Consider the following 26,150-nt stretch of genomic DNA (forward strand, 5'->3'; position numbering starts at 1 on the left):
TTAAAATAAGTCTGAATAACATAATAAAACAATAAAAATTGTAATTTCTATTGAAAAATGAGTATTTGTCAAGTTTTTTCAAAAATAAAAAAATTGACCCAAAATTAATTATTTCAAAAATAAAATTACATTTTTTTCTGTGTTAAGTCACATCGCTTATAATCACAATCGGATATAGTCACAAAAAGTCGTGCAAAAACCGATGTGATTATATCCGGTTTTGACTGTATAGCAAAATTTGAAAGTGATCAAGATTCTGATTGAGTAAAATCATATTTGATTCAATCAAATCAAATTAATCTTTTCCAATTCTCAATCACTTATTCTTAGCAAATATCATAGATAGATACGAAAAAGGTCTATTATTTTAAAAGTGTAATTCTTTGTCAAAAGATATAAATTATATTTCTCTGATCAATTTTAAAGTTATGTAAACATTGATCAATATAGTGTTTAATTGAAGAGTGCTTTTAAGAATGTTTTGGGGATTAATTCTTTTCAAAATTGTAATAAACATTTATGCAAATGAAGAACCATCTGAATCAATTACAACAGTGTTTGTAAAGCAAAGCGGGAAAGATGAAAACAGCGGATTGGCAATCGATCAGGAAAAGCCATCATTGAAGGATGCATATAAAAAGTTGGGGAATGACATTGCGTGCAACATGAAAATTGTTTATGACGATAACCCATTGACTGCAGAAGCGATAACCTTCGAAAAGAACAAAGGAATTACGATCGAAGGAGTGAATAGCGATGGAAATGGGAACACTGAAGTGGCAATAGATTGTGACGTTCATCCAGGAAGAAATCTATTTGAATTCATTTGTGATGCGGAAATAAAATACTTGACATTTCTTTTTCCAACAACGTTGAGAAATGAAAGCCAAGAGTATGGATCGTATGTTTTGATACTAGGTGAATATGCTTCGTTGTCAATTAGCAACTGCAGATTTATTCGGCCAAAAGCTGAAGGAAGCGTGGCTGATTGTCGTCTTGTTTACCAATTTCAAGGATCATTGACAATGGACTCAGTTGAGTGCTCGGATGAATCAAAAACATTAACATCGAAAAGAGAATTATTTTATACCATGGGCACACAAGCAGTAATGTTGTCTAACTTGACTTTGAAGAAAGTTGAGACAAATACGTATGCTGTTTTCGATGTCTCAAGTGAAGGAAAATGTGATGTCACATTGAATGGAAGCAATTTTATTGAATGCAAAACAGTTCGTTTCGGAGCATTGCGTGTTTGTTTCAACAGTGACGAAAGCACATTTACTGTTGGAGATGGAGGCGTCACCACTTTTTCATCTTGCAGTTGCAATTATGATGATGGTTCTGGAGGAATATATCTTCAAATACCAGCTATTGAATCAACAAGTCAACTTAACTGGCCCGAAGACGGAACGAATCTGATATTTGACAGATGTTCAGCAGGAGAAGGAGAGTCAAAAAGGAATATTGGATTATATTTGAAGATGGCTGATGATTCATTATTCGAAGAAATTGCATCAGCGATGAAGAAGAGTTTTGCAGCTAATTACACACGAAGAGGTAACAAGTGGAATGTGGCTGGATTTGAAAATAATAGTTACATAGAAATTGATTTTGTATCCAAGTATTTAGATCCTTTACTGCCTCCATCGCAAGATGTTTCAAAGATTTATGTGAAGTCTGGAGGCACTGGGAATGGCGAAAGCTCAGAAAGACCAATTTACAGTTTGAAGGAGGCCAATGAATTGTTGGGAATGATCGCAAGAGAAGACATATTTGGAATTACAATATTGAAGTCTGACGATCCTATCCAAGCCGAAGAAATTTTATTGAGCAAGAGTCGTGGAATAATCATTGAAGGAGTGAACAGCGACGGAAATGGAAATGCAGAAGCGACTGTCAATTGTGATGTTAAAAGAACGTATGATTTATTCACATGTGAAAAAGAGGTGGAATTCAAGTATTTGGCATTTAACTTTCCCACGTTGGAGAACAAATGGAATTCTTTAATATTTGGAAATGATTTGTCTTCGTCACTCACGATCAGCAATTGTCGATTTGTCAGAATTGGAGCTCAATCACCAGATGAAATGACAACAAACGATAATGAAGATGATTACGTTGTGGGCAATCTTGTGAGCGTTTGGGGGGGAAAAGTCGCTATGAACACTGTCACATGCACAGATAGCAGCAACACAGTTTCATTTTCTTCATGTCCGTTTTCTTTCAGTGGAACAAGGGAAGTGTCTTTGAATCGAGTTGAGATCAGCAATGTGAAAATTTTATACAGTCCTGCAATTTATATTTCGGATTCAAAAGACGAAGCTGTGAAAATTTCCATTGAGGGATTGAATATCAAAGATTCAAATTCGGAGGAAGGAGATACAGCTGGCTTGGACATTATTTTGAGTTCGGAAGAGTCGAAAGTGGAAATTGGAAGAAACGATAAATGTTCATTCAAGTCATGCACAGCTCCAAAGGGGAAAACAGGGGCAATGTCCATTAAAATGCCAAAGGCAGCATCAAATCTTCAACTTCCTTCTGCAAACAATCTTGAGATTGATGGCTCAAACACAGCCAATTCAACAGCAAGATCAATATTCATTGTTGCACAAGACTTCGAAGAATTCTGCAAACAAGAAGGCTCATTCGAATTTGCGAATGATTATGACAATTCAACAGCTGGGTGGATTGTGGGAGCAAAAGACCATGAATCAGAGCCAGAAGATGTGTATGAGAAGTACGTGAAAGTGAGACAAGATCGAATCGCTGAGCAAAACAGAAAGCAAAAAGAAAAGAAAAGAAGGATGGTAATTGCCATTGTCATTCCGATAGTTGTTGTTGTTGTTGTTGTTGTTGTTGTTGTTGCAGTAGTTGTGGTTGTTATTGTTATTGTTGCCAATAAAAAGAAGGCCAAACACAATGCAAATGAAAGCAAAGAACAAGAAATGAGCACACAGGAGTAGAATTGAGATTTCCTATTCTTTCAGAGCAATTTTGCTTTATTTTTATTTCATTAAGCATATATTTGTGAATATCATAGAATTTTTCTTATCTTTTCTTCCTCATTAATCGCATTGAAAGTGTGATTATTTGTTGAAATGTAATTCAAAGATTTGTTTCATTTCACACACCAATTGTTATTCATCATCATCATTTTTTCGTTCAATTCAGTGGATTGTTTTATTGTCAAAGTGACATTTTAACTTTTCTGGTTTGTTTCAACAACTTATCAATATAAACGTCTAATAACATTAAAAAAAATTTTTTTTATCGAATTCTTTTTTAATGAACAAATTTTCAACAAATAATGCAACATTCAATTCAATGAACATTCCACTTTTTTGGAATTCACAACAAAATAACTCATTTTTTGAAAAAATGACTTCAAGTTTTTGTTATGGATTCCATGATCATCAGAAATGAAAAAACGGAATATTCCATTCATAGAATGAGAAATCCGTGAGGGAGCATGACCTGTAGAGCTAGAAATATTATTTCCTGTGGAGATAACAAGAAACGAGGCAATACAATATTTTTGAAATTCCATTTGATGATTTTTGTCAATTTAATAGCCAAGGGGAATACAACAATTTCATCAATAACACAAAAAGATTTAATGTATGTAATTTTTATTGTTCTATTGTTTGTGAAGATATTTCCGTCTGTATCCTCTCCAAAGTGCAGGAATCTGACTTATTGTTGAAATGGCCAATCTCCGCTTTGGAGAGCAATTCGATGAGAATGGAGCAGATTATTATATAGACATTGGGAAATAAATGAAGTTACGCAAAGGCCATGATTTTTATTTGGAACAAGAGGTGAAAACAAATTCAACTATAATATTATAAAATGTAGATTTATGGATAGAATTTTGTGAAAGGACAAAATCTGCACAAAATAATATAGCATTTTGGAATTTAATGCAGTGGAGCAGCTTGCGGAATTTTTTGGCAAGGAAAGTGGCTGGCAATATCGAGAGAAGGATATTAATCACAAAAAAAGGCAAGGATTCAACGAAAAAAGGAAAACCCAAAAATATCGGTTTTATTTATAAGGTTTTCCTGTTTTTCGGACTGCGCCAGGCAGGCATGGAAAGCGACGAATTTCTATTTCTGATTCCGCTTTTGCTTCAAAAGAGTGGAGAAACGCCAACCACGAGACATCCAATTATCGAGCATTTTTTAGCTATCGAACAACATTAGGACCGATTTTATTTGGATTTCATTCTTCGAAGGGACTGCCATATTGAACAAGCAAGGCGATTATCATTCGAAGTTTGCTTTCTTCGACGCCACAGGCAACTACAGAATAATACAGAATATTTGTGTCAACCTCTTCAAGCGCAGCCATCCAGAGATTTTATTGTTATGTTCCATTTGCGTAACATCGATGCGGAGTTTATTTGTGGGGACCTTGTTGCTTCGTATTGGGTGCTCTGAGTTGTTTGCAAACGTTAGACAAGACGGCCATGTTTTCTCAGACGAACATCGAGAGTGAGCAATTTCTCTGAAGACTGTTTAATTTATTTATTTCTGATTGTTATGATGTTGGTTTGTGTTTATCTTGTGTTGTGGCTTCTATTAGAAATGGTTTTTAAAAATGGAGAATTTCATCAGATTCTGTTTTCAAGCGAACATATTTTATGGAACTGGTTGAGTTCACTCTTCTCCTCAGAGGCTTGGCCTTCAACAAGAAGAATAAAGTGTCATTCATTTATTCATCTTCTTTGCGAGTTGCAGCAATTATTGAAGCAGTGGCTTTTTTCAAATGTGAGGGTGCTTCCATAGCGCGTGATAGCTAATGTAATGAGACAGGGAATTCAATTGTTTATTGGCTGGAGATAGCAGCTGTGGTGCAAGAAGAGAAAAGATGCCCAAATTAGAAGCAACTTAAGAGAGATATTTGTTGCAGAAGCAGAACTGCAGAGGAAACAAACGAACAAGAACAAAAGAAGAAGGAAAGAAAGGACAGAAATGAGAGGAAGAAAAAAACGAAGAAGAAGAGGAAGAAGAAGAGGAAGAAGAAATAGAAGAAGATGATGAAGTTATTCCAATCACTTGTTCTGTGTGAACAGTTGCCCCTTCTCCTCTTTTTGAAGTTTTATTCTCATTTCCTCTTTTGGCACTATTTCTTTTTCTTTTTCTTTTATTCTCACTTTTTCTTTGACTTTTTCTTTGATTTTTTCTTTTCTCGCTTCTTCTGCTTGTTTCATTCCTTCCTTCCTTCTTTCTCGAAGGGAACAGATTCTCCATCACCACTTCTGTTACGTCGCTCTCCACACTCAACGAACATATCAAGGTTTCTCCGCTGCTTCTTCTGCTGCTGATACTGCTTCTTCTTCTTCTTCTTCTCCCACTCTCTTTCTCCTCTCTTGTTCTCTTTCTCTTTCATTTTCTTCTTCTTCCTCTTCTCTTTCTCCTTCTTCTCTTCTCCTTCCACCTCAAACATCATCTAACCAAAAGCAACCTTCTTTCATTTCACCTCCAATTACACTAAAAAGATCAATTTCATCATCATCTTCTTCTTCTTCTTCAATGCCAACTGATTCTAATATTTTTAATCAAGATGCAAATATCGCTAAAAATAAGAAGAAGAAGAAGAAGAAGAAGAAAAACACCAAACTTTCACAACAACAACAATCAAATATTCATTCATTCATTCATTCATTCATCATCATCATCTTCCTCTTCTTCTTCTTCTTCTTCTTCTTCTTCTTCTTCTTCTTCTTCCACTTTATATTATTGCATTTCTTAATTATCTGATTCATTTACAGAGATTGAGAAGAAAGAAAAGAAGAAACGAAAAAATATACAGATAAAAGAAAGATAAGGAACAAAAAACGAAAAGAAGAAGAATGAAAGAAGATAAGAAAGAGAAAGACAAAATAGTATTCAACTTTATTGAGCATGATGAATGGAAATGAAATTGAAAAATTATAAAGGAAGAAGATAAGGATGAAAAAGAATAAAGTACATATGGAGAAGTTTCCAACAACTGCAACAACTATCAATACGAATTCTGCAGTCTACATTGATAAGCACAGGCAATTTACAAATGCTTTATGAATTACCTGCAGGGATGTTCCTGCAAGGCTCTTTTCTTCACTAGGAGCTAAACAGCACTGTTATTGAAATAAACAGATTTGCTCATCACATAAATAGCGCTGTATCTATTTTCAACTGCAATACTCTATTGAACAAAAGCCATGTTTTTTTGGAAAGTTTCCTTCGAAATGTGTTGTCGAAAGTGAACAGTGACATTCATTGCGTTATGAATGAATCGGTGTAGAACATGAAAAACGCGACATACAGAAAATGGAACAGATGCGGTTGAGTCGTCTTTGTGGATTTTGAACGTGTGCCGTGATCTTTCTTTATTACGAGACTGAAGGGTACGACAAGCAAAACCATTGGAGAAAGTTGTGAAATAGCAAAGAGAAATTCTCCTGTTATTCCGTGTAATCATTCGTTCCATATTATTTGCAATCAATCGTTGGTGAAATAATTAGTCACAAACACTATTCGTTAATTCAAAAGCAGAGATAATTGGAATTTTTTCAGAAAGTGATATTGCTGAAAGAAGAAATAAAATTTCTAATACGGTTGAGCTTGAATCAAGCAAGTTAATATCAGATGCAAAAACAATAATATGGAATTGAGCTTCGGAATTCAACTTAGGATATGTTTGAAAATATGCAAATGATTTGAACAGTCTGATCAAGGAGGTGGATTTGTGATCTTGAATGTTTACCAGTTCTGAAATCCAACATTTTTCTTTCGGACAATGTGAAGATTGAACAATTCAAGCATTTCAGAGAAGCTGGTATTTATATTGTCGAAAATAAGAATTTAAAATGCTTCCTTTTTTGGTAATTTCTCAACATTTGCATGTGAAATGCTTGAAAAGAAAAATCTTAAATTCTCTTTGAAAATATCAAAATATCGGAAATATAACAACAAAATTAAAAATGATATACAACTAATCTTTTCGTGTATGAATAGATAAAAACAACATTTAGCTTTTGCAAATATTTAGAAAAGTATCGGAAATATGAAAAAAATCTGAAAACAAAATAATTTTTTAACTATTTGCTATTAATCTTAATTGTATTGTTGATATTTTCGAATCCCCATTTCTTTTTAGAATTTGATATTTTAAGTTTTTTAAGATAGCGCGATTCAAATGGTGCTTTTGATTGCGAAATATGTGATGAATTGTTTGACCCATTCAGCTTGTGATGAACATTTTGCGTTGCTTCTTCGGATATTAGTTTTGTCACAACAGAAAGACGATTAGAAGATTGAATAGACTTTAATGATTGAGATAATAAAACAACATTTGCTGTTTCTGTCTCATCAGCTTCCAAAGGAACAATTTTTGGGTAAACTGAAGATGAAACGCTTTCGTCATCTGAATTTGATTATTCATAGATAACCTTTAAGTGCATTGAAGTTGATTCTGTTTTTTCCATTTTTTCTTTTGATATTGAGCCAAAAATCTTTTCTAGTTGATTTGTGGTGTTTGCAGATAAGGAATATTCTTCATCTAAATCCTTCTGATATGCTTCGCCCTCATAGGGAGTAAATGAATCATCTTGAAGTATGCAACTTGTCTCGTTCAATTCCAATTCTGTTGAACTGTCTTGATTTGAAAGATTCGGAAATGTAATTGCATGAGGAAGGTCATAACACTGTGAGATTGGAAAGTATGATTGTAAGTCACAAGTATACGACGATCCTTCATCGCTTTCCTTTAAATAAACTTCAATAAAGCATTCCATAAATTGAGGGTCCGGAAATGCTTTTGATTCTTCAGAATCTTGATGCTGCTGTTGCTTAGAGCCCGCATCAGAATAAGAATCTGAAAATGTTAAAGTCTCTCCAAATGGAAGAGACCTTTCAGAAGACCTATCAATTTTCTGAATATCCAACAAAGTATGTGTAGCATCAATGATATCTTGTTTTTTGTTCATAAAAGATTCTTCATTAACTTCAGAAGAAGGAATAGAATGAGAAGAGCCTAGCAACGATGTATTTTCTTCTGTTTCTGAGGCAAGTGAGTCAAAGCGAAGGAAATTAAAAGAGAATTTCGAATGCATTTGTTCCTCTGATTCAACAAGAATCTGTAGAAAGCTTTCGGATGCAGGCAATGCAAATTCCAAACCTTCAATTGTAACTTTCTCATATTTCGGATTCAGCAACTCGCTTAAGCGTTTATCCTGCAAAGCCAACGAAGAGATTAAATTTTCAGATGAAGCATCATTCAGAACAAGTGAATGAGTATCGTCTGGTCGTACAGCAGATGTATTTGAAACAGAATTTGTTTGAAAACCAATCTTGAGTAACAGCAGAGTAATGTTGGAGGGTTCTAACTTTTTCTTCTGAATACTTATGACTTGATCCGCCTCGTAGTCATAGCTATTGTTTGCTGATATATCTGCATCCTGTCGCAAAGACGACCTTGTGAGTCTTCCATAAGAAAGAAAATTGCTTTGCTTGACCGGATGAAACTCCGCAATTTCGAAGAAATCGTTGCCAGTTCAATGAGGAAAAGCGCTTGTACTGTTTTCAGCACCAATTGTTGGATAGTACGAACCTGCAAATTTCTCTGCAATCAAATCTTCGTTTCTGTCTTCGGCTGGTGGATATCTCGTTGAATTTGCAGGAAAATACTTTTCTTCTTCCAGGAAGTGATTCTCCATCATCTCGTCTGCATTCTCCATTCCATGAGAATAGTCAAAATTCGTCCTGGAAAACGTAGATATTGGGATTGCAAGTTTTTCATGAAATCGTGTATGGTGTGTGGATAAGCCATCATTACTGCCAGATTTAATATTTCTTGGCTCATTTGAGAAGGCGAGTATCAAATGCACCAGAAATTGGCAGTGTCTGCGTGTGCATCAATTTGGCTGTCTCGTCTGTTTTATTAGCAAATCCCATCGGGGGGTATCCGCTGGTTTCCTAAGAAAGCAGGTGAATAAGAGCGTGTTGGTGTGATCATTGGCTGCGGAGTGGGATTCAGCATCGCCACATTCAGAGACTGCAAAGGAACGAATGGCTTCGGCTTCAGAAAAGGAAGTGGTGCTGGTGTTAATGAAGCTTTTGGTTGTTCAATAAACTGATTGACGGGTGCAGGCGAAATTCTTTCAGGTGTAGCTGTCATTGGACGCTGTGTGAGCCGAATAGATGAATTTCCACGTTGATTTTGCAGCTGCTTTGCTTCTTTCTGGTTGGCTTCTCTTTCCTTTTTTTCTTTTTCTTTTTGCTTTTTCTTTAGTTCTTTGGCTTTTGCCCGTTCTTTGGCAAGCTTTCTTTCTCTTTCTTTTCTTTTCTCTTTTTCTCTGGCTTTTGCGATTGCAAGCTCTTCTTTTCTCTTCTTCTCCAACTCTTTCTCTCTTTCTTTTCTCTCCTTTTCCAGCTGAAGCTGACATTCAATCTCTTTTTCTCTCGCAGTTGCTCCAATCTTTCCATTCTTCTTCTTTCTTTCTCTTCTTTCTCTTTCTTTATTCTTTCTTGCTCCTCTCTTCCAATTCTTTTTCTTTTTCTTTCTTCTTTTGCTCTCTCCTTTCCTTTTCCTTTCTTTTCATTTCTTCTTCTTGTTTTGCCTTCTCCTTTTCTCTCTGTTCTCTTTCTAATCTCTCTTCTTCAGTTTCCTCCTTTCGTTCTTTTGCCTTTTCTTCGCGTATTCTCTGCTTTTCCTTCTCCTTCTGAATCATCTCTTCCTTTTTCTTCCTTTCATTTTCTCTTCTTTCCCTTTCTCTCTCCAACTTTTTCTTTTTCGCTTTCTCCGTCTCTTCTTCTCTCTTTCTTCTTCTTTCTCGTTCTCTCAGAAGTTCGTCTTCTCTTTTGCGATATTTCTCTTTCATTCTCTCGTGAAAGCGATCCGATTCCAACAGCCTAATTTTCTCCAGCATTTCAATCTCATCCAAATCTCCGTCAAAGTCTCTGTCTGAATCGTTATCGTCACTGTCGTTTCTTCTCCAATGGTGATGAATTCTGCTTCTCCCCATCTCGTCCATCTTCATCGCTATTTGCATAATCCTGTCGCTCGGACTGTTGCCTCTCTTGTTCCCCCATTCGCCTTCATTCAGAATCTTCTCCAGCTGACTCAGCTTTCTTTTGTCTCCTTTTGACAGATTCCCTCTTGATTCTGTGCGCAGTCGCTCGCTCATCATCTCCAACAGCCTTTCTGCAGCTCTTTCGCGCTGCTTTGACCCTTTTCCGAGTCCAGATCTGCCTTCTCTGTGTCTTCGTGACTTCAAATAACTCAAAAAGGGGGGAGATGGAGGAGAAGGAGGTGAGGGCTTTCTGGGCGAGCGTGAACGCGGTGGAGAAGGGTATTCGCTGCGCGGCTCAGAAATCAACGTTGAGAGAGCAGAGAAGAAGGATGCCTGTGTTGATGGAGAAACGTGATCGTTGCTGCGATTCATCGAAGCGACGATGGAAGATGTGAGGCAGGACAAAGTGTGCAGCCTCGTTCGCCTAGAGGCTGTCCCATTTCTCAGACGAGAAAATGGAAGTTCATCATCGTCGTCTTCGTCATTGTCTTTTGGAGACGTAGAAGAACGCTTCGAAGTCTTCAAACTTGTATCTATTATTTCTATGTCTTCTGATTAAGAAGCTGCGCTTGTTTTGCAAGTGGCTTCTTCGACAGAAGCTTCATCCGCTTTAGTTAATTTTTGCTCTTCTTCTGGCTCTTTCTGAGTTTGTTGTGATGGTAATTGATCCCCTTTGCTAAGAATAGAGCTTTCCTCATTTCCCTTTTCCTCCTCAGTTTGCTTTGTTAGCTCTTTTTCTTTGAGCTTGTTTTCTTCTTTATTTTCTTCCAATTCATCTTTTGATTTTTCATCTGTTTTCGTTTCATCATTTTTGGAATCGTTTTCTGCTTCTGCAACCTTTTCTTCCTTCTTCTCTGCTTCCAAAATGCTGGCAATTGTTGCAAGAGGAATAAAATTTATAGTGCCTATTGGTTGTATTGTTGATTGCTTTTTTTTGTCGTTTTTGGCCAAATCGCTTTTTGTTTGCTCTTCATCCATTTCTCTGTCCATTCCTTCTTCACAACTCCTACTCTTTTGGAAGACTTTTTGTTCCACTTTCATCATCTTCTTTTCATCTGGCTCTTTCTTTGGAGAAGTTGACAAAGATAGTTTGTTGATTCTCTTTCTCAGCTCAACAATTTGATCGATCAATTTCGAGCGCTGTTTTTCGATTGAAGTGTGTTTCTTTTGCATTTCTTCTTTTTGTCGCTTCAGTCTATCAATCGCTTTCTTTTCCTCTGCTTTTGCTTCTCTGGAAATAGGCTTCCGTCGCTCTTCTTTTATCTTCATCTTTGCTCTGATGTTGTCGTTGATCTCGCAGAGCTGGCTCACATGCTGCATCCATTTAAGATGAAGCATCTGCTCCTTTCTTAGCTTCCTCCTCAGTCTTCTTTTCAGCTCTTGTTTTCTGTCTCGCTCTGCTATTTTTTGTTGCCTGATGGTTATTCTCTTCTCCATCTTTCTGACGTGTCGTTCCTGGCGCACACATTCTTCGTCTGACTCTGAATATTCTGCAGCCTCTTCCCACGGAAGCTCAACACACGAACGAGTGGAACAGATGGACGAAGTTGACTCATAGCTAGTTGAGAATGAGCGAGAAGGAGAAGTGTATGATGAGTACGAAGATGAAGGTGATAAGGAATTGCGATCCACTAAATTGAGCATGGTAGATCTCACAAGCAAACTAGTTTCTTTATTTGATGCAATTTTGTTGTCTCTTTCATCACTATTAAACTTCTCCTTTTTCTCCTCGTCTTTCCTCTCCAATCGTATCAAAAATGTCTTTTTGCTTAGATGATCCTTAATCTCTCGCAGCTTTTCTCGTTTTAACTTCCGAATGATTGCTTTGTCATGTGCTCTTTATGCAGACTTCTCTGCCGTTCGGTTCGGCCACCGATACAACTTTTGCTTCTGTTCAAAGGCCAGATAGTTGAGAATTTTCATCTTTAGGTCAAAGCTGGCTGGTATTTGCGTGCGGATCAACACTTTGTGCTCTTCTTTGAGAGGGCACAAATGACACCACATCATTCTGTCATGTTCCTTTTTTCTTTCTGCCTCTTTCTGCATTGCTCGTCGCATTGGCCAATCTTGTCTTCTTTTGACAACACGCTGAATTGTCTCTCTATTTTCTTTCAGTCCTTCAGCCTTTCAAACATCTTCCATCCTTTTTCCCTCTTCTTTCAATTCGATATTTCTCCCAAAATCCACACTGGCTTTAACATTCCAATGAGAAATTTTGTCAGTGCTTGAAGTTCAGCCAAACATTTGAAGAAGAAATTATTCGGGTTGATAGAAAAGAATTCTGTGATTGAAATGCGATCGTCAAATGATGTTTGCTTCTCTTTCATCGCATCTTTGATTCATTCCCGGTATTCAGCTTTTGCATTCCTAACAACAGGTCCAACAATGAAAAACTCTCTTCTCCAGTTGTTGAAAAGCTGTTTAATCTCATCCTTTTCTTCTTCAATGAAATATTGCAGTGAATTTCAGCTATCCTCTTGTTGACTTTTTTCCGCTTTGTAAATTTTCAGACAACTTGTGTTGCTTCTCTGAAAGAGTTTGGAATGCTTCAACTGTTGATGAAGAATTCGACTCTGCAAAGTTTTCTGGTAGATAGCAAATGCATTGCATATCAAACTCGTTCTGATCGCTTGTCCACAGAACAAAAGAGCCTTCAAAACAAGTCGCATTTTTTTTTCTTCTTTGTATTCGACTTCTTTGTGTGGTTGTTGTTGAGGCTTTATTTCAATTTTGCCTCCATCTTCATTTCCAATGCCTTCCTTTTTTCTCTTTTTGGATCGTTCTTCTTCTCCATCTCTTACTCTTCCTTCTTGCCTTTCCTCTTCTATTTCGTCTTCAAAGGCTCCCTCTTCAAATGCTCCTTCTCCTCCTTCTCCAACTCCTTCTTCTCCCACTTTCTCTTCGTGATGGTATCCATCGACTTCTTCGTTGCCATCTAGTTGGTTGTTGTTTTCTTCGTCTTCTGTTTGGTCATTTGGGAGCCCTTCGATATTAACAACCATGCTCCTCATGATATGGATGAAAATGATGTTTTAAACAATCAAAATGAGAGTAGCCTCAAAATATGATACTCTTTTTTCTTGTTCTATGAGCATTGATGACGATATCTCATACGCGCATGCATCAATTGGATAGTCAAACATGTCAAATACGGAAGGCGAGAAAATGACTTTGAATGAGCAAGAATCGGCACCTGGAGACTGCTGCAATCTTTCCTTTATGTATTTGAACGCATCCTTCTCTTTTTGTACCAGTTCCATCAACCACAACGCAATGTTTATCTTGTATTGTGATTCTGTCACTTTTCCTGAATGCACACTTTTTCCATCAGAAGATGTGGCTTTCTCATTCTGTGGTGCTTCGTCTGACTCGTTTAGAGTGCCGTTTCCTTCATCGTTTCTGTTCGTCTGCAAAGTGCTCCTCCTTGTTTTCATTTCTGTTTTCGCTTTTGCCCACTCTGAGGATATTTCGCAAAACCATTTGTAGTCTCTGCCTTGTGCCATCATCAGAGCGCCTGTCATTTCTGAAAATTCAGATATCTTCAGCAGAGACACACACAAGTTGTCTGTTGTAATGTTCACAAGAACATCGATAACAATGACGATACTTTTGCGTCAAGAAAAGCTGGAAATGAAGCAAGCAAATCAGCTTTATCAGTTTCTGAATTACATTTTTGGGACCATCTGTTCATCTCCATTTGTCAGCAGAATTAAGTTCAAACAAGAATTGCAGTTGGGCAAACTTTGCTTTGACGAAACTTTTCACAATTTCATTTTGTGGAATGGCTCTTTTCAATTCTTCCTCCTCTTTTGTAAAGCGAATTTGGAGGACTTCACTCAAATCAACTAATCTGAACCATTCATTCAGCGTCTGCATCTCATTCATTATTTCCTCTTTTCTCATCACAAGCAGCTCTGTCTGCTGCTGCATAATTCGAAGCATTGTTTTTCTCGCTAAAAATAGCAGTAAATGAGTCTCGAGCATTTGAACCATTGAAAAGAAGAGGTATTCCTTCGAAAGAGGAGAAAGAGGAGTAGCTTAATAGTGAGAAATGCACAACAACTGCAGCGAATGAGAATATTTCTTGTGGAATGCTGTATGACAAGTCTGCTATTGGAGATGACGATGAAGAAGAAGATGCAGAAGGGGATGAAAAAGTTGATGATGTTGTTGCCATCGTCGTTGTTAGTGATGTTGTTGCATTTGAATCATCTTTTGAATCTGAATTGAGAAAAGTGCAAATCTCCGTCAAATTTGTTGTAACCAACTGGCTTGCGTTGTTCAAAATTTCCAAAGAAATGACAAATGAAGAAATGTCTGGAAATATAATCACAGACCAGGAAAGTGTTGATAGAATATGTTTTGTCATTTTTGGTATGCTGCCTATTTCAGTGCTAGAGATGTCATTCTGAGTATAAGCGTTGCTTCTCTCTCCTTTCTGTTCAACATCTCTCTGAACAGATACAATCAAAGCACTTTCTTCTCTCACATTGCTTTCATTTCCTTCATTTCCTGCTGCTTCATCTTAAGAAGTGTCTTCTGCTGTTGTGTTCTCAGTGTGCTCAATGTTCTTGTTATCAATAGTCTCTTCTCTATGAATGATGTCGCTTCTTGTTTGTTTGTTCTTAAAAGAATGCGAAGTTGGAGCATGAACAAACAAATATCTTTCTGTGCCTTTTTCTCCTTTTCTCAACACCAAAAAGACGTAATCAGGAGCAAACGATGTGTTATTCTTTGGATTGAAACAGGCGTTATATAAAATGTGCAAAGAATTAATTTTTAAAACGGAATCAAAGGTGTTGGTGTATTGTCATCTGGTGTTGTGTTGATGTTTGTTGAGGAAGTATGTGAATCAATTTCATTTGGTTGTGTTTTAACCAATGAAACGAATCTTATTCTTCCTCCTTTGAAATTAAGCTATTCACTTATATCAACTGAGTAATATTTTGCATTTTCTCCTTTTGATGTTTTCCTTGTTAAAAAGCATGTGAGATCACTTGTTATAAGCTGAAGAATTTTGGAGAATAGCGTCATGTCCGCCTTTTAAGCATGCATTGTGATGGAAAAAAGCAGTAATTAAACAATGTTCCACATATATAATTTAGAAATTAAATGTCAGCAAATCCTCTTCCACATATGAAACAGTAAATGCAGAATAGTCCATTTGAAATAAAAACTTGATTCGTCCGTACCCAACGCAATCGCTTTTCTCGAGATGAAGATAAACACAATAACTACAAAATCTTGTATTTGATAAATCAAACTGATTTTTCAATTCGTAAACTCTTGAAATCGATTTCACAAAAATGTGTTGCAAAGGAGCAATAATGATGAAAAACAACAAACACAATTTCACGAGAAAATTTAATTTTTAAAATTGATAAAAAAGAAGCATTCAAAAATTTTTGAAATCAGTTTTTTATATCAATCCTTTTGTTTTTCATGATTAAAAAAACACAAATATGAAATTCGAAAAACAAAAGTTGAATATTGGTCACGGAGTGTTTTTGAATAAACTGCAAGGGGACAAATTTTTGATCTGTAGCGACTTTTCAAAAATAACAACCCAAATCATCAGCAGAATTTTCTTCAGCTTTCAATAATCCATAATCGTCCCTTTCGTCATCATCTTCATCACTGTCAAGTAATTATTCATTTCTTTTTTCATTTATTTCTTGATCATCTTCTTCTAATTGTTTTGTCAACAAAAGGATATCTTGCAATTCGTTTTTTCCTTCTAATAATATGAAAAGAATCAAAATAATATTTATCATTATTAGAAAAAAGTGTTATCAAACCTGTATGAGTTTTTGATTTGTTCAAAAATACATACGGGAATTGGCATTCATCATCTATCCTGTAAAAAAACAAAATATAAAAAAACAATGAGAAAAAAATTAAAAGAAGAAGAAATATAAAAACAAAAATAACTCATTTGTGTGAAAATCGACAGGATACGGTTAAGGATGAAATAAAGATGATGCAATCTATCTGGATTCTGAAGAATAAGTTGAGGAAGATTGGATAGATGTTTCTGTTTCTTTTTCTAAAAATGAAGAAGTTGAAAATTTCCTGAGAGGAAAGAGTTGTTTTCGAACAAGTTGAACAGCGTTTGGCGTCACAGCATATGAAAGCACTATGTATTCTCCACGCGTTCCAACAAAAAAAAATAATTACACATCAATGTTAAAGAGTTAGTGATAGAATTTCTCCATTTATCTACTTTAAAAGGATCTTGCTTTAATAAATTGAAAAAAAGCTCAAAAGCTTTTAACAAAATAGGGAAAACTTGGCTCAACTTGGTGTTATCATTTTCAAAGTGCATATGAAGCAAATGAAAAGGGAGTAAAAATGCTTCTGCTTTGATGATATCCACAAGGCTATCCGTGTCTATTAAATTTTCCTTTTGAATGATTTGATTTTTCTTTCTGATGAATGAAAAAATGTTAAATAGAGAAAGCCATCTTGTTGAGACAAAAGTGTGTGCATGCTTCTTCAGAAGGTTTTTTATTGGACGAGTATGGGCCTTTTGAGAAAAATTCAGCATTTTTTATTTGAGATCACAAAGAAATGGAACTTTTGTGAATAAATTTGTGATAATAAAATTTGTCAAGTGATTTCAACAAAAAACATAAATGAGAATAAATGTCGGATGTTTCTCAACAGGTGTCTTTTCATTTCTGACTTTAGAAGATAAATTCTCAATGGCTCTTTTCTGAGATGACAATCCATCGGTGAAAAAACTCCTGATAACCGTATTGAACTGAGATAATTAGGAAATCAAACTTTTGACAAGCGACTCATATTCGTTTGAAGTTCCACATGGAGGATATAATCCCCAAAACATGGGCTTGCTGTCCAATGATAATTTTGAGATTGTCACAACAGTAATTTTTCGATTACCAACACATGCACCATCCAACATAATACTCACTCCATTGTTTCTAATTGTTGACTCCTTTTCCTTCAAAACTCTAGATTTTTATTTGAGAACCATGTGGGCGATTTTCTTTCGAGTCAAATATAAGAATATTGATGTTGATGAAAGCGAAGGATAACTTTGGCCAGCACTAATTAGTGAAGAAATAAATGTGCAGACAAAATAGGACATAATCACGTCGAATATAATCACATTCGTATATTGTCACATTTTTCCATGCATTGACATTTTTTGCTTGTTTTTCATTCATTTTCCATCGCATATAATCACAGGGCTGAAAATTTATAATTACATTTTTAATTATAATGTGTGACTTTTTCAATGAAAAATCGAATTTTTGATCAAAAATCTCAATTTTTCGCGTTTTCAAAAATGTGCTCAAATAAGTTAAAATAATATGCATTTTCGCAAAAAATTAATTTCGCAAGTGAAAAATGGGCAAGTTCCAAGAATATGGACCATCGATAAAAAATATTTTTTATAAATCATACGAAAGAAAACGTTATATTAATTAATTTAAAATTAGTTTTATTTGTCGAAAATGCACTATTAATAACTTTCTGTTTTTCGTTCGATCTATCCCATAAATATTTTTGAACAATCATCGTTTTTTATTCATCACTTTATTCACAATTGAGCACGTTATTCATTTTTCTGTTTTTATTTTTGTTGTGATCGAATTTTGAGAAATACAAAACCGTAACATGTTAACTCTTTTCAATGTTTTTTCGAACAAGATAGACACAATTGAGTTTTTTTTTCATACAGGTTATTTCGAGCACAAAGGAATACATAAACTTCATTGAACATCAGAAAATTTTCAATTGTCATTAGCGCACCGTCATATGCAACTTAAATAAAGGATAAAACTAAAAAAAACAAAATTCAGTATTTATGTTTATTTCATCGATGATATTGATTCCTATTCATATACAACAATCAGAATCTTTCGCAAAATATCATACATAAAATTCTTTATTTATTCGTGTTTTCCGTGAAAAAGAAAAGATCAAAAAAGGAGAAATTTTAAGACAAAGAAGATTTTTTAACAGCAGTTCGTCTGTAGAGATATTTTTCATTCAGTAGCGTCAACAACGGAGCAACGTATTGGTGTTATTCGATATTCTTTCTTCTGAACAATTACGAAATGGAAGTTGTTGGATGCACGTTCCAAACACTCGGTTCGGAAGGATGCAAAAAGGGAGGAGCGATGTCTTTTGAGCTGAAATGGGCAGTTGTGCAATTGAAAAAGATGAATGTGGGGGTGGAGAACAGCATCTGTAGCAGTTCTGAAGGATGTGGCGGTGGAATCAATTTGACATGTGCAACAGACAACAATGATAGACATTCATTTTCAGAGATAAGGGTTGGAGGAAACACGGTATACCATGGAAAAGACATGTTCATTGTGGTGAATGATCCAAAGAAGTGTGTGAATTCTGAGTTGTTTGCATTTGCAACGCAATTTTAAGTCAAAACGAATGCGCTGGTTGGGTCTGACAGGAGCTGTTTCAACGAGGTGGTTGATCTGATAATGAATGCGGTCTGTTTTCTGAGCGAATCTGTTCAACATTATATGCGTCTGTTAATTGCAAGCTACTGTTTGGATAGATTGACATCTTCATTGAGTGATAAAGGCTGATTCACAAAAATCGAAATTGGTACAAAACGAAGTTTCTGTCTGATAGGAGAAAAATTCAAAACCGATGAGTTCTGAAAATCATTAATTTTGATCGAAACATAAAAGAAACGTTCGAAAAACTGCATTAAACTGCCTGGACGATCCAGAACATTCAGATGCTCCGTCTTCGGAGAAAGCGAAGGCGCTGCCAATCAAATTTCGGCTGATTCGGTTTTCTTTGAACAGAGCGAGCGTGGAGAAGGATCTTTTCATTATCTGCTTATCGATTGCTGAGCAGATCAACGAGGCGCTGTTTGTGATGGACTTCAGTGAGTTGGCCTTTGACAAAGAAAATGCCATCTACGGGATGGACAAAGAAAACGAGGATCCGATTGATTTGGTTCCATTTATTGTGTTCTACAAGTCAGAGCGGATATTTGTGTCAGGAGAAAAAGGGAAGAACAAGAAGGACTGTGGGCGAAGGGAAGACCCATGTGAGACGCTGAGCGAGGCAGTGCGGCATCTGAACGACGAGCCGTACCAGAACGTGCTGGTGGTGAAGAAGGCAGCTGTTTCAACAGAGACAGCCATTTCATCAGCGACAGTGCAGACAGTCGGAGGCAGCCCAGCTGTTTTCGAGTTCAACTCCGAAATCGCTCAGACGGATGGAAGTGCGGATTGTGTGGTGTCTTCGTCTGAGGAGTGCAGCATTTTGGGGATGGACATCGTCTTCGGCCCCAGCTTCGCTTCGGCGCATCGCTCTGTCTTTGGGGTGAGGAGCGGAAATCTGACGCTGGGCGACTGCACAATCACGTCAGAAGAGCCGGCGCAGCTGGCAAATACTGTAATTTGTGTTGATAGTCATAGTTTGTGTTTGAGCAATGTTTCGTTCTCAGACATACGCTTGAAGGAATCGAGGCAGCAGCCATCAGCAGAAGCATTTGTAGCAAAGCAATTTGCTAAGTCTTCTTCTTTATCATCATTGTCTTTATTTGAACCAGAGGCAGGGTATTAATTCATTGAGGCCTGCTCTGGTGCTGCTGTGGAGTTGATTGGTGTCTGCTTCAAAGAGCTTTCTTTATTTGTCGTGTCGGGATATGCCACACAATCACCAAATTCATAATCAAGTGCAAGCCAAACTTATTTCAATACTCACACAAGAGCAGAGACTTGATCGCTGCAATTTTCTGGATTTCTTCCATAAAAGTTCATGATTATATTCAATTTGAAAAATTTACCAATAGTTCAAATATTGTTGAACATCAGTTAATAAAAGTTTGCTCTCATTCAATGTAATTCATATCAAAATTTTAGAAAAAGAAACAAACAAAATTGAATTAAACACAAAAAGTTAATTTATTTCGAATATTAACAGTCAAAAATGAAGAAGTGAAAATGCATCAAAAAGTTTAAAGAAAATAATAATAAAATTAATCTGTTAAATACCTTGCAATGGAGGATAAAGCTCCAAGTCTTTATAAGCAAGATTAAATAAAAACATGAAAATTTGAAAATATTTATGGGATAGATCGAACGAAAAACAGAAAGTTATTAATAGTGCATTTTCGACAAATAAAACTAATTTTAAATTAATTAATATAACGTTTTCTTTCGCATTCTTAATGAAAAGAATTTTTTTATCGATGGCCCACATAATTGGAACTTGCCGAAAAATGCGTTTTAATGAAGAATTTCCAAGAATAAAAAATTCGACCCAAAGTTAATTAATTAATTAATTAATTTTTATTTTTTTCTGTGTTAAGCAGCATCGTGTATATCACAATCTGATATATTCATAAAAAAGTTGTGTATAAACCGATGTGATTATTTATGATTTAGACTGTATTCATTTCTTTCGAAGAAGATGATAAATCGAAGAATTTAATCGACATATCAAAGAAATAAACAGTTTTCGTAAATTTTGCTCAAAAAAAGGGATATCATTTTTGGAAAACAATTTTGAATCATTGAAAGAAAATTTTTGTTCAGAAAACTTTTTGTATCGTGCAATGCTTTTGTATTTCAAGAATTCACAGTTGTGGTTCACTACCAAAGAATAACTTCTGCTGCGAGATATACCACTAGCAAATACATCCTTTGTATTTAAACATCAATAATATTTGTGACAATCTTTTTTTGAATTCTGTTTTCATCAACGAGAGTGTGAGAAATCCACAATGATTCTCCAACAACTTCAAACGAAAGTCAAGAAAAAAATTCATTTTTTCTTCGAGGATGATCATACGCTTTCCATAAAAAAAAACACAGGGATATGAACATTGAAGAATTGTAATTTATATATGCACACCTGGTTTATATTTTGTTTCGCAATGTTTTTGCAATATCACAAATTGACAATCTGCATTTTCCAATTTCTTTTTCATCTTTTCAAAGATATCTTTCTGAAATAAATGTTAGAAACATTCTAATTGGTATTATAATGGTTATTGTTCACACAATATAATCATTTGTCAAACATTTTTGTAATTCTTTTTGTCAGTTTTCATTTAAGCCTTTGTGACTTACTGACTTTCAATGATAAAAATTACGATTCTGACTGACTTTTTCATTTTTAGAAGTCATAGCAATATTTTTTTTATTTGGAATATATTTCGTTCAGTTAGAAAATATTTTCACTCACAATATTTTTTTGAATTTCAAATATCCAAATCATAACTTCATGGAAAAAAATCAATTTGAATATTTTGTTAATGATGGGAAATGACCAGATCAACAATTAGGGAATTTCCAAGTCAGTGACTTGTCGATCTTTTTGTGTCTCAGTCAAAAAAGTCATATCAATACCCATCAATTAAATCAAAGATTTTCTAATCAAAGAGTTTCAAGATATATTAACAAATTCGAAAGTTGTTTAACTGTTTTTTTCTTGCTTTTATTTATTAAACATTTTATTTTTTTTCAGTCAATGAGCTATTTGAGTAAACTCGATGAATGAAAAAATAAAATAAAATAAAAAATAAAAAAATAAAAAATAAAAAAAAAACGGATGTGATTATTTGAGCCTCACTCTGGCAGAACAAAATGAAAAAGTAGCAATTGTGCTTGTGAATGTTTTTAATTTTGATTCTATCATCAATTCATCTTCATCATCTTCATCATCTTTATCTCTATCATCATCTTCGTCTTGTTCGTCTTCCTCATCATTTTTGCCTTCTTCATCATCTTTTAATATCACAATCATCAAAACCATCTGATTCATTTTCTGATACGAATGAATCTTTAGATGTTGCAATTGAATCGGAAGATGAAGTTGAATTGCTTTTTTCAAGCAAAGTTTTCAATATCATCTCACAAAATTCGAATGACAAAGAAGACGAAATGTGCCTCAATATTTCTTCTTGCATCACGTCTGATTGGAGCAATAGGATGGAGCGAATGTTTGAAATATTAATAAATTCAGTTTTATTAAAAGATCATAAGCTGAAAGAGTTATGTTTGAAAATAATCCAAAGTGAGATGAGTGCATCGCCAAGTTCTGTTGTGGAAGATAATGCTCAAATCTGTTATACAAAATTCATCAAAAAAAGTTTCAATCGCACCATATATTCGAATATTTGTTTTTCTTTTGTTTCATCGCTGTGCAGCGAAGCAAGCTGTGAACGTATTTTCTCGAGGATGAAAAGAAGTACTGAAGACAACAGACACTTTCTTTCATATAATACTCTCAATGCGTTGCTTTTTTATTGTTTTTCTTTATTCATTTTTTTACAATTTTGTTCAGCTAAGTTTCTTTTGACACATTTCATTTTCCGATACTTTCAAATATATCTCAATAAACAAGGAAAAAAATACATTATCTCTTTCATAAGTTCAATTTTGAAATGAACCCAATAAAAAGAAATAACAATAAAACTATTTTCGTTGAACAATCCACTTCAATCTTCATTTCCGAAGAGGAAAACGAAAAAGAAAAGAAAGAAGAAAAAGAAGTGGAAGAAGAGGAAGAAGAGAAAAAAGAGAAAGAAGAGAAAGAAGAGGAATAAGAGGAAAGAGGAAGAAGAGTTTTCATCTTTAAAAAGAGTAAGCGCAGATGGAGAAGCTAATGACAGCAATGCAAGTGAGAATAAGGTGAGATTTTTATGTCTTATCCAACATTCAACATCACATTCAAGAGGCTGAAACCAAATGCGCTGCTTCATCACTCCGTGATGTTTCAGGCGAAGTTCTCCATTTCTCCACTTCTCCTCGAAGACTTGCTGAAGCGCAGAAGAATAAACCAGAAAAGCTAGAAATGGTGAACGAGGATGTTGTTGAAGAAGGACGCGCGCAGGAATTGATTGAGCTAAGGAGGATGTAGAAAGGGAAGCCAAAATTGAACAAAGGAGTTCAGATACTATTTGAACTTGTGGGGATCAAACTGAGCAGGAGAAGAGGAAGAAGAAGAATAAGAGGAAGAAAAAAGGGCAGAAGAGGTTGAGCGAAGGCAGAAGAGCTGAGAGCTCGTTGTTGTTTAATTTGATGGCGGTCTGATGATCTGTGTGCAAATGCGAAAGGGGTGCGCGTAGATAATGAAGCGATAAATTGCAGATGGGCAGTCGGAGACGATGCTGGACGAGCTGAAGATGCTGCAGCCAAGAAGCCAGGAAGCAGCGTGGGTGGATGGGCAGAGATACTGTGGAAGAACAACACCGAAGAGATATTTAGCCCTAAAGTATTTAAAAAGCTTTGTTCAGCATGTGATAAGAAATGGTGTTAATAAAAAGAAGTTCAAAAAGGAGACCTGTGCGATCAGTTCTGTGCGCTTGTCGAAGCGTACGAGGAAAAGCAGAGAAGTGCGACTTTGATCACTTCATCTGAATAGGTCTGAAGGAGCTGATATGTCATGCGAACACACATATCCCGTTTCATCTTTGGAAGCTGTGCTGTGAAGTGGCAGCGTCGGTCGTAATGGAGCACAGATGGTTCGGTGAAGGTGAAGTCAACAACGGGGTGGGAAATTTGCGCAATCAGTTGAGCGTAGAAAAAGCGGAAGCAGGCAAAGCGAAGAAGATTCTGACCAATTGTGCAGCGATGACATGAGTACATGAGTTTGAAAGTGTGTTTGATAAGGCACATGATCCGGAGAAGCTACTGACGGGTTTGGAAGAGTGGATACAAAAAGAAGAATGACTAGTGAAGACATCCAGCCCATTCAATTTTTCAAACAACAGATCGGACTTGGAAGAATTGATTGCTCAGAGAAGGTGGCAAAATGCTGTGAAGATGGTGATCAATGCATCTGTGAGACGTTATCGGTCATTTCAGAAAGTCTGTGCATTATCAGGGCTTATTCCGATGAGTGTTTAGAAGGCGTTGAAATTAGCGGTTGAGAATAAACGTTGTGACTCCTTTCTTCTTCTTTATCTTCTTCTTCTTCTTCCTCTTTTTCTTCTTCTTCCTCTTCTTCCTCTTCTCATCTCCATTCATACACCCTTCCTCTCTGCTGTATCAACAAGAAGTCTTTACTCTCTTCGCACATCAGCATCTTCGATTTTATTCCTCAACTTTTTCTTTCCAGCCATTTTCATCAGGCAAATTTCACAAATTTCACAAAAAATCCAGATAATCCAGAAAATGACAGCAATTTCAATGTTTTGCCTTCATCTTTTCTTTCTGTTCAATTGTCTGCTAATTCTTTAACTTCGCTGGAGCTTCTTTTCTTGCTGTCAATTGCAAAATCTGATGATTTGATGAAGGGAAATAACAATAAAGATACAAAAAAATAACTCAAAAAACTTCTTCTTCTTCTTCTTCTTCCTCACAAAATGCTTCCATGAAGTCAGCCGCTAACTCATCATCATCAACATCATCAACATCATCAACAACAACATCATCATCATCATCATCCTTCTTTTCCTCTTCTTCTTCTTCTATTTCTCCCTCATTCTCATCTCTATCTCAACAAACCAAAATCCCACTGACACAAAAGCGCTCTTCATCAAAACCAGTTTAAAGACCGAAATCAACAGCATTCAACGAAAAAACAAAAAATTTGAAATCCACAACAGGAAAACCTTCTTCTTCTCCTTCCATTTCATCGTCATCATATTCTTTCTCCTCCTCCTCTTTTTCTTCCTCTTCTTCAACATCACTTTCAACTTCTCCACTTCAATTGAACCTTTCTCATTATAACTCCATGAAAAACACTCTGTTTTATTTGCGGCCTTTCATTTCATTCAATTCAACACCTTTTTCCACATCTGCATTTGCCATTCGCAATTCACTTCTCACTTCATCTGCTTCTTTTCTTTCTTCTTTTTATTCTTATTCTCCTTCCTCGTCAATTTTGAGTGAATTAATCAACAACTTTTTTTATTGGTGTTATCATCTGTTTCTTCTTTTGCATCTTCCACATCTTTCAATTCAAAACTCCCCATAACAAACATCTTAAAACAACTTTCTCACACAACCTTTTCATCGAATTTGTCTTTTTCCTCAATCATTGTCAAACGATCAACTGATATTTACAACTGCTCCACATCTCCAGTTCTTTCAATTCAACTTTTAATCAGAAAAATACTCAAACACTCATATTTTTTCCTGCTGAAACATTCTTGAATCTTGCCTTTTTTAATGTTACACAGCAGGCACGCAAAGTGCGAACATTGTTCGGAATATGCGGTACGTTCCACTGAATGCAACTTGTCTGCCCATGTCTCCGCCTTCACAAACCTCAGCTCACTCAGCCCAAGCTCCTCCACAACCAGCGGCAGCATCGCTTCTTCCAGCTTCATCTGGCTGTCTTTGATTTTCTCAACGAACTTTCTGTATGTTGTTGGATACACGCCTTCAGCCTCATTCCCATCTCCTCCCTCTTTTCATCCATTTTCCTCTCCCTCTTTGCCTCCCCTTTCTCATTTATCTGCCTCTTCCCACTCCTCCAGCACCGCCAGCGCAATTACTGCTGGAGAAAGAACGATATCCTTCATCCTCACCCCAAGCAGCATCCAGTGCTATCTCCACAATATCTCCAACTTCACATACTCCAATCACTTCTCTTATAACTTCGTCGCCCATCTTCACCACCACACGCCTCGACTGCAGCGATCACCATATCTGTAGTGAAGTGTCAAACAGATCGTAGATCGACAAGAACGCATTCGAACAACCGACACAAAATTCTGTTTTCCTTCTGGCTTCGTTCCCACAGACGCCGCAAGCGACGGAAGAGGCCCCACAAACGGATCTGATAACATCTCTGAAAATTCCACATCTTAGGCACACACAAAACACTCCCACGCTTCAATGCTCACAGCTCCTCAATATGTCCCCACAGCAGCAGAAGCGACTGTAGGATGTGCAGCGCATTCACCCCAGCTGCCTCTGGCACAACAATCCACAACCACCTCTTTATATCGTCCATCACTGCATCCTTCAAGTTTGATGAAGCCACCGCCAACGCATCCGAAGGGTTAATCGCAGGCGCTGATGAAGATGATTGCAACTCATTCTCTGAAGATTTCTTCTCTTCGCTTCTCTGCCTCCGGAATGATTAAGTGAATCAGCGTGCTGTCCTTGAAGAAGAAAATAAA

The 26,150-nt window shown here is 36.1% G+C and overlaps 10 protein-coding genes across 10 annotated transcripts; 3 read left to right on the forward strand and 7 right to left on the reverse strand.

Moving 5' to 3' along the window:
• Positions 1–476: 476 nt before the first annotated feature.
• MONOS_8081 (uncharacterized protein) lies at positions 477–2,963 on the forward strand (the record flags this gene model as incomplete). The annotated part of the gene is made up of 1 exon (XM_067878462.1): positions 477–2,963. The coding sequence occupies one exon, from the start codon at positions 477–479 to the stop codon at positions 2,961–2,963; it is 2,487 nt and encodes an 828-aa protein (XP_067722232.1).
• A 2,245-nt stretch (positions 2,964–5,208) lies between these two features.
• On the reverse strand, positions 5,209–5,451 carry MONOS_8082 (uncharacterized protein; the record flags this gene model as incomplete). The annotated part of the gene is made up of 1 exon (XM_067878463.1): positions 5,209–5,451. One exon carries the CDS (start codon positions 5,449–5,451, stop codon positions 5,209–5,211), a length of 243 nt encoding a protein of 80 aa, XP_067722233.1.
• Positions 5,452–7,420: 1,969 nt separating this feature from the next.
• Positions 7,421–8,722, reverse strand: MONOS_8083 (uncharacterized protein; the record flags this gene model as incomplete). Its single annotated transcript, XM_067878464.1, has 2 exons — positions 7,421–8,286; positions 8,596–8,722. The coding sequence occupies 2 exons, from the start codon at positions 8,720–8,722 to the stop codon at positions 7,421–7,423; spliced, it is 993 nt and encodes a 330-aa protein (XP_067722234.1).
• Positions 8,723–8,925: 203 nt separating this feature from the next.
• Positions 8,926–9,162, reverse strand: MONOS_8084 (uncharacterized protein; the record flags this gene model as incomplete). Its single annotated transcript, XM_067878465.1, has 1 exon — positions 8,926–9,162. The coding sequence occupies one exon, from the start codon at positions 9,160–9,162 to the stop codon at positions 8,926–8,928; it is 237 nt and encodes a 78-aa protein (XP_067722235.1).
• Positions 9,163–9,244: 82 nt separating this feature from the next.
• On the reverse strand, positions 9,245–10,429 carry MONOS_8085 (uncharacterized protein; the record flags this gene model as incomplete). Its single annotated transcript, XM_067878466.1, has 1 exon — positions 9,245–10,429. The coding sequence occupies one exon, from the start codon at positions 10,427–10,429 to the stop codon at positions 9,503–9,505; it is 927 nt and encodes a 308-aa protein (XP_067722236.1). The 3' UTR covers positions 9,245–9,502.
• Positions 10,430–10,612: 183 nt separating this feature from the next.
• MONOS_8086 (uncharacterized protein) lies at positions 10,613–12,223 on the reverse strand (the record flags this gene model as incomplete). Its single annotated transcript, XM_067878467.1, has 1 exon — positions 10,613–12,223. The coding sequence occupies exon 1, from the start codon at positions 11,699–11,701 to the stop codon at positions 10,613–10,615; it is 1,089 nt and encodes a 362-aa protein (XP_067722237.1). The 5' UTR covers positions 11,702–12,223.
• A 303-nt stretch (positions 12,224–12,526) lies between these two features.
• Positions 12,527–13,059, reverse strand: MONOS_8087 (uncharacterized protein; the record flags this gene model as incomplete). The annotated part of the gene is made up of 2 exons (XM_067878468.1): positions 12,527–12,630; positions 12,675–13,059. 2 exons carry the CDS (start codon positions 13,057–13,059, stop codon positions 12,527–12,529), a joined length of 489 nt encoding a protein of 162 aa, XP_067722238.1.
• Positions 13,060–13,089: 30 nt separating this feature from the next.
• MONOS_8088 (uncharacterized protein) lies at positions 13,090–13,999 on the reverse strand (the record flags this gene model as incomplete). Its single annotated transcript, XM_067878469.1, has 2 exons — positions 13,090–13,663; positions 13,800–13,999. 2 exons carry the CDS (start codon positions 13,997–13,999, stop codon positions 13,090–13,092), a joined length of 774 nt encoding a protein of 257 aa, XP_067722239.1.
• A 149-nt stretch (positions 14,000–14,148) lies between these two features.
• Positions 14,149–14,469, forward strand: MONOS_8089 (uncharacterized protein; the record flags this gene model as incomplete). Its single annotated transcript, XM_067878470.1, has 1 exon — positions 14,149–14,469. One exon carries the CDS (start codon positions 14,149–14,151, stop codon positions 14,467–14,469), a length of 321 nt encoding a protein of 106 aa, XP_067722240.1.
• A 3,675-nt stretch (positions 14,470–18,144) lies between these two features.
• Positions 18,145–20,442, forward strand: MONOS_8090 (uncharacterized protein; the record flags this gene model as incomplete). The annotated part of the gene is made up of 3 exons (XM_067878472.1): positions 18,145–18,425; positions 18,745–19,298; positions 20,423–20,442. The coding sequence occupies 3 exons, from the start codon at positions 18,145–18,147 to the stop codon at positions 20,440–20,442; spliced, it is 855 nt and encodes a 284-aa protein (XP_067722241.1).
• Between the last annotated feature and the right edge of the window lie 5,708 nt (positions 20,443–26,150).

Source organism: Monocercomonoides exilis (assembly GCF_001643675.1).
Source record: "Monocercomonoides exilis strain PA203 chromosome Unknown scaffold42-869251, whole genome shotgun sequence".
NCBI classification, from domain to species: Eukaryota; Preaxostyla; order Oxymonadida; family Polymastigidae; genus Monocercomonoides; species Monocercomonoides exilis.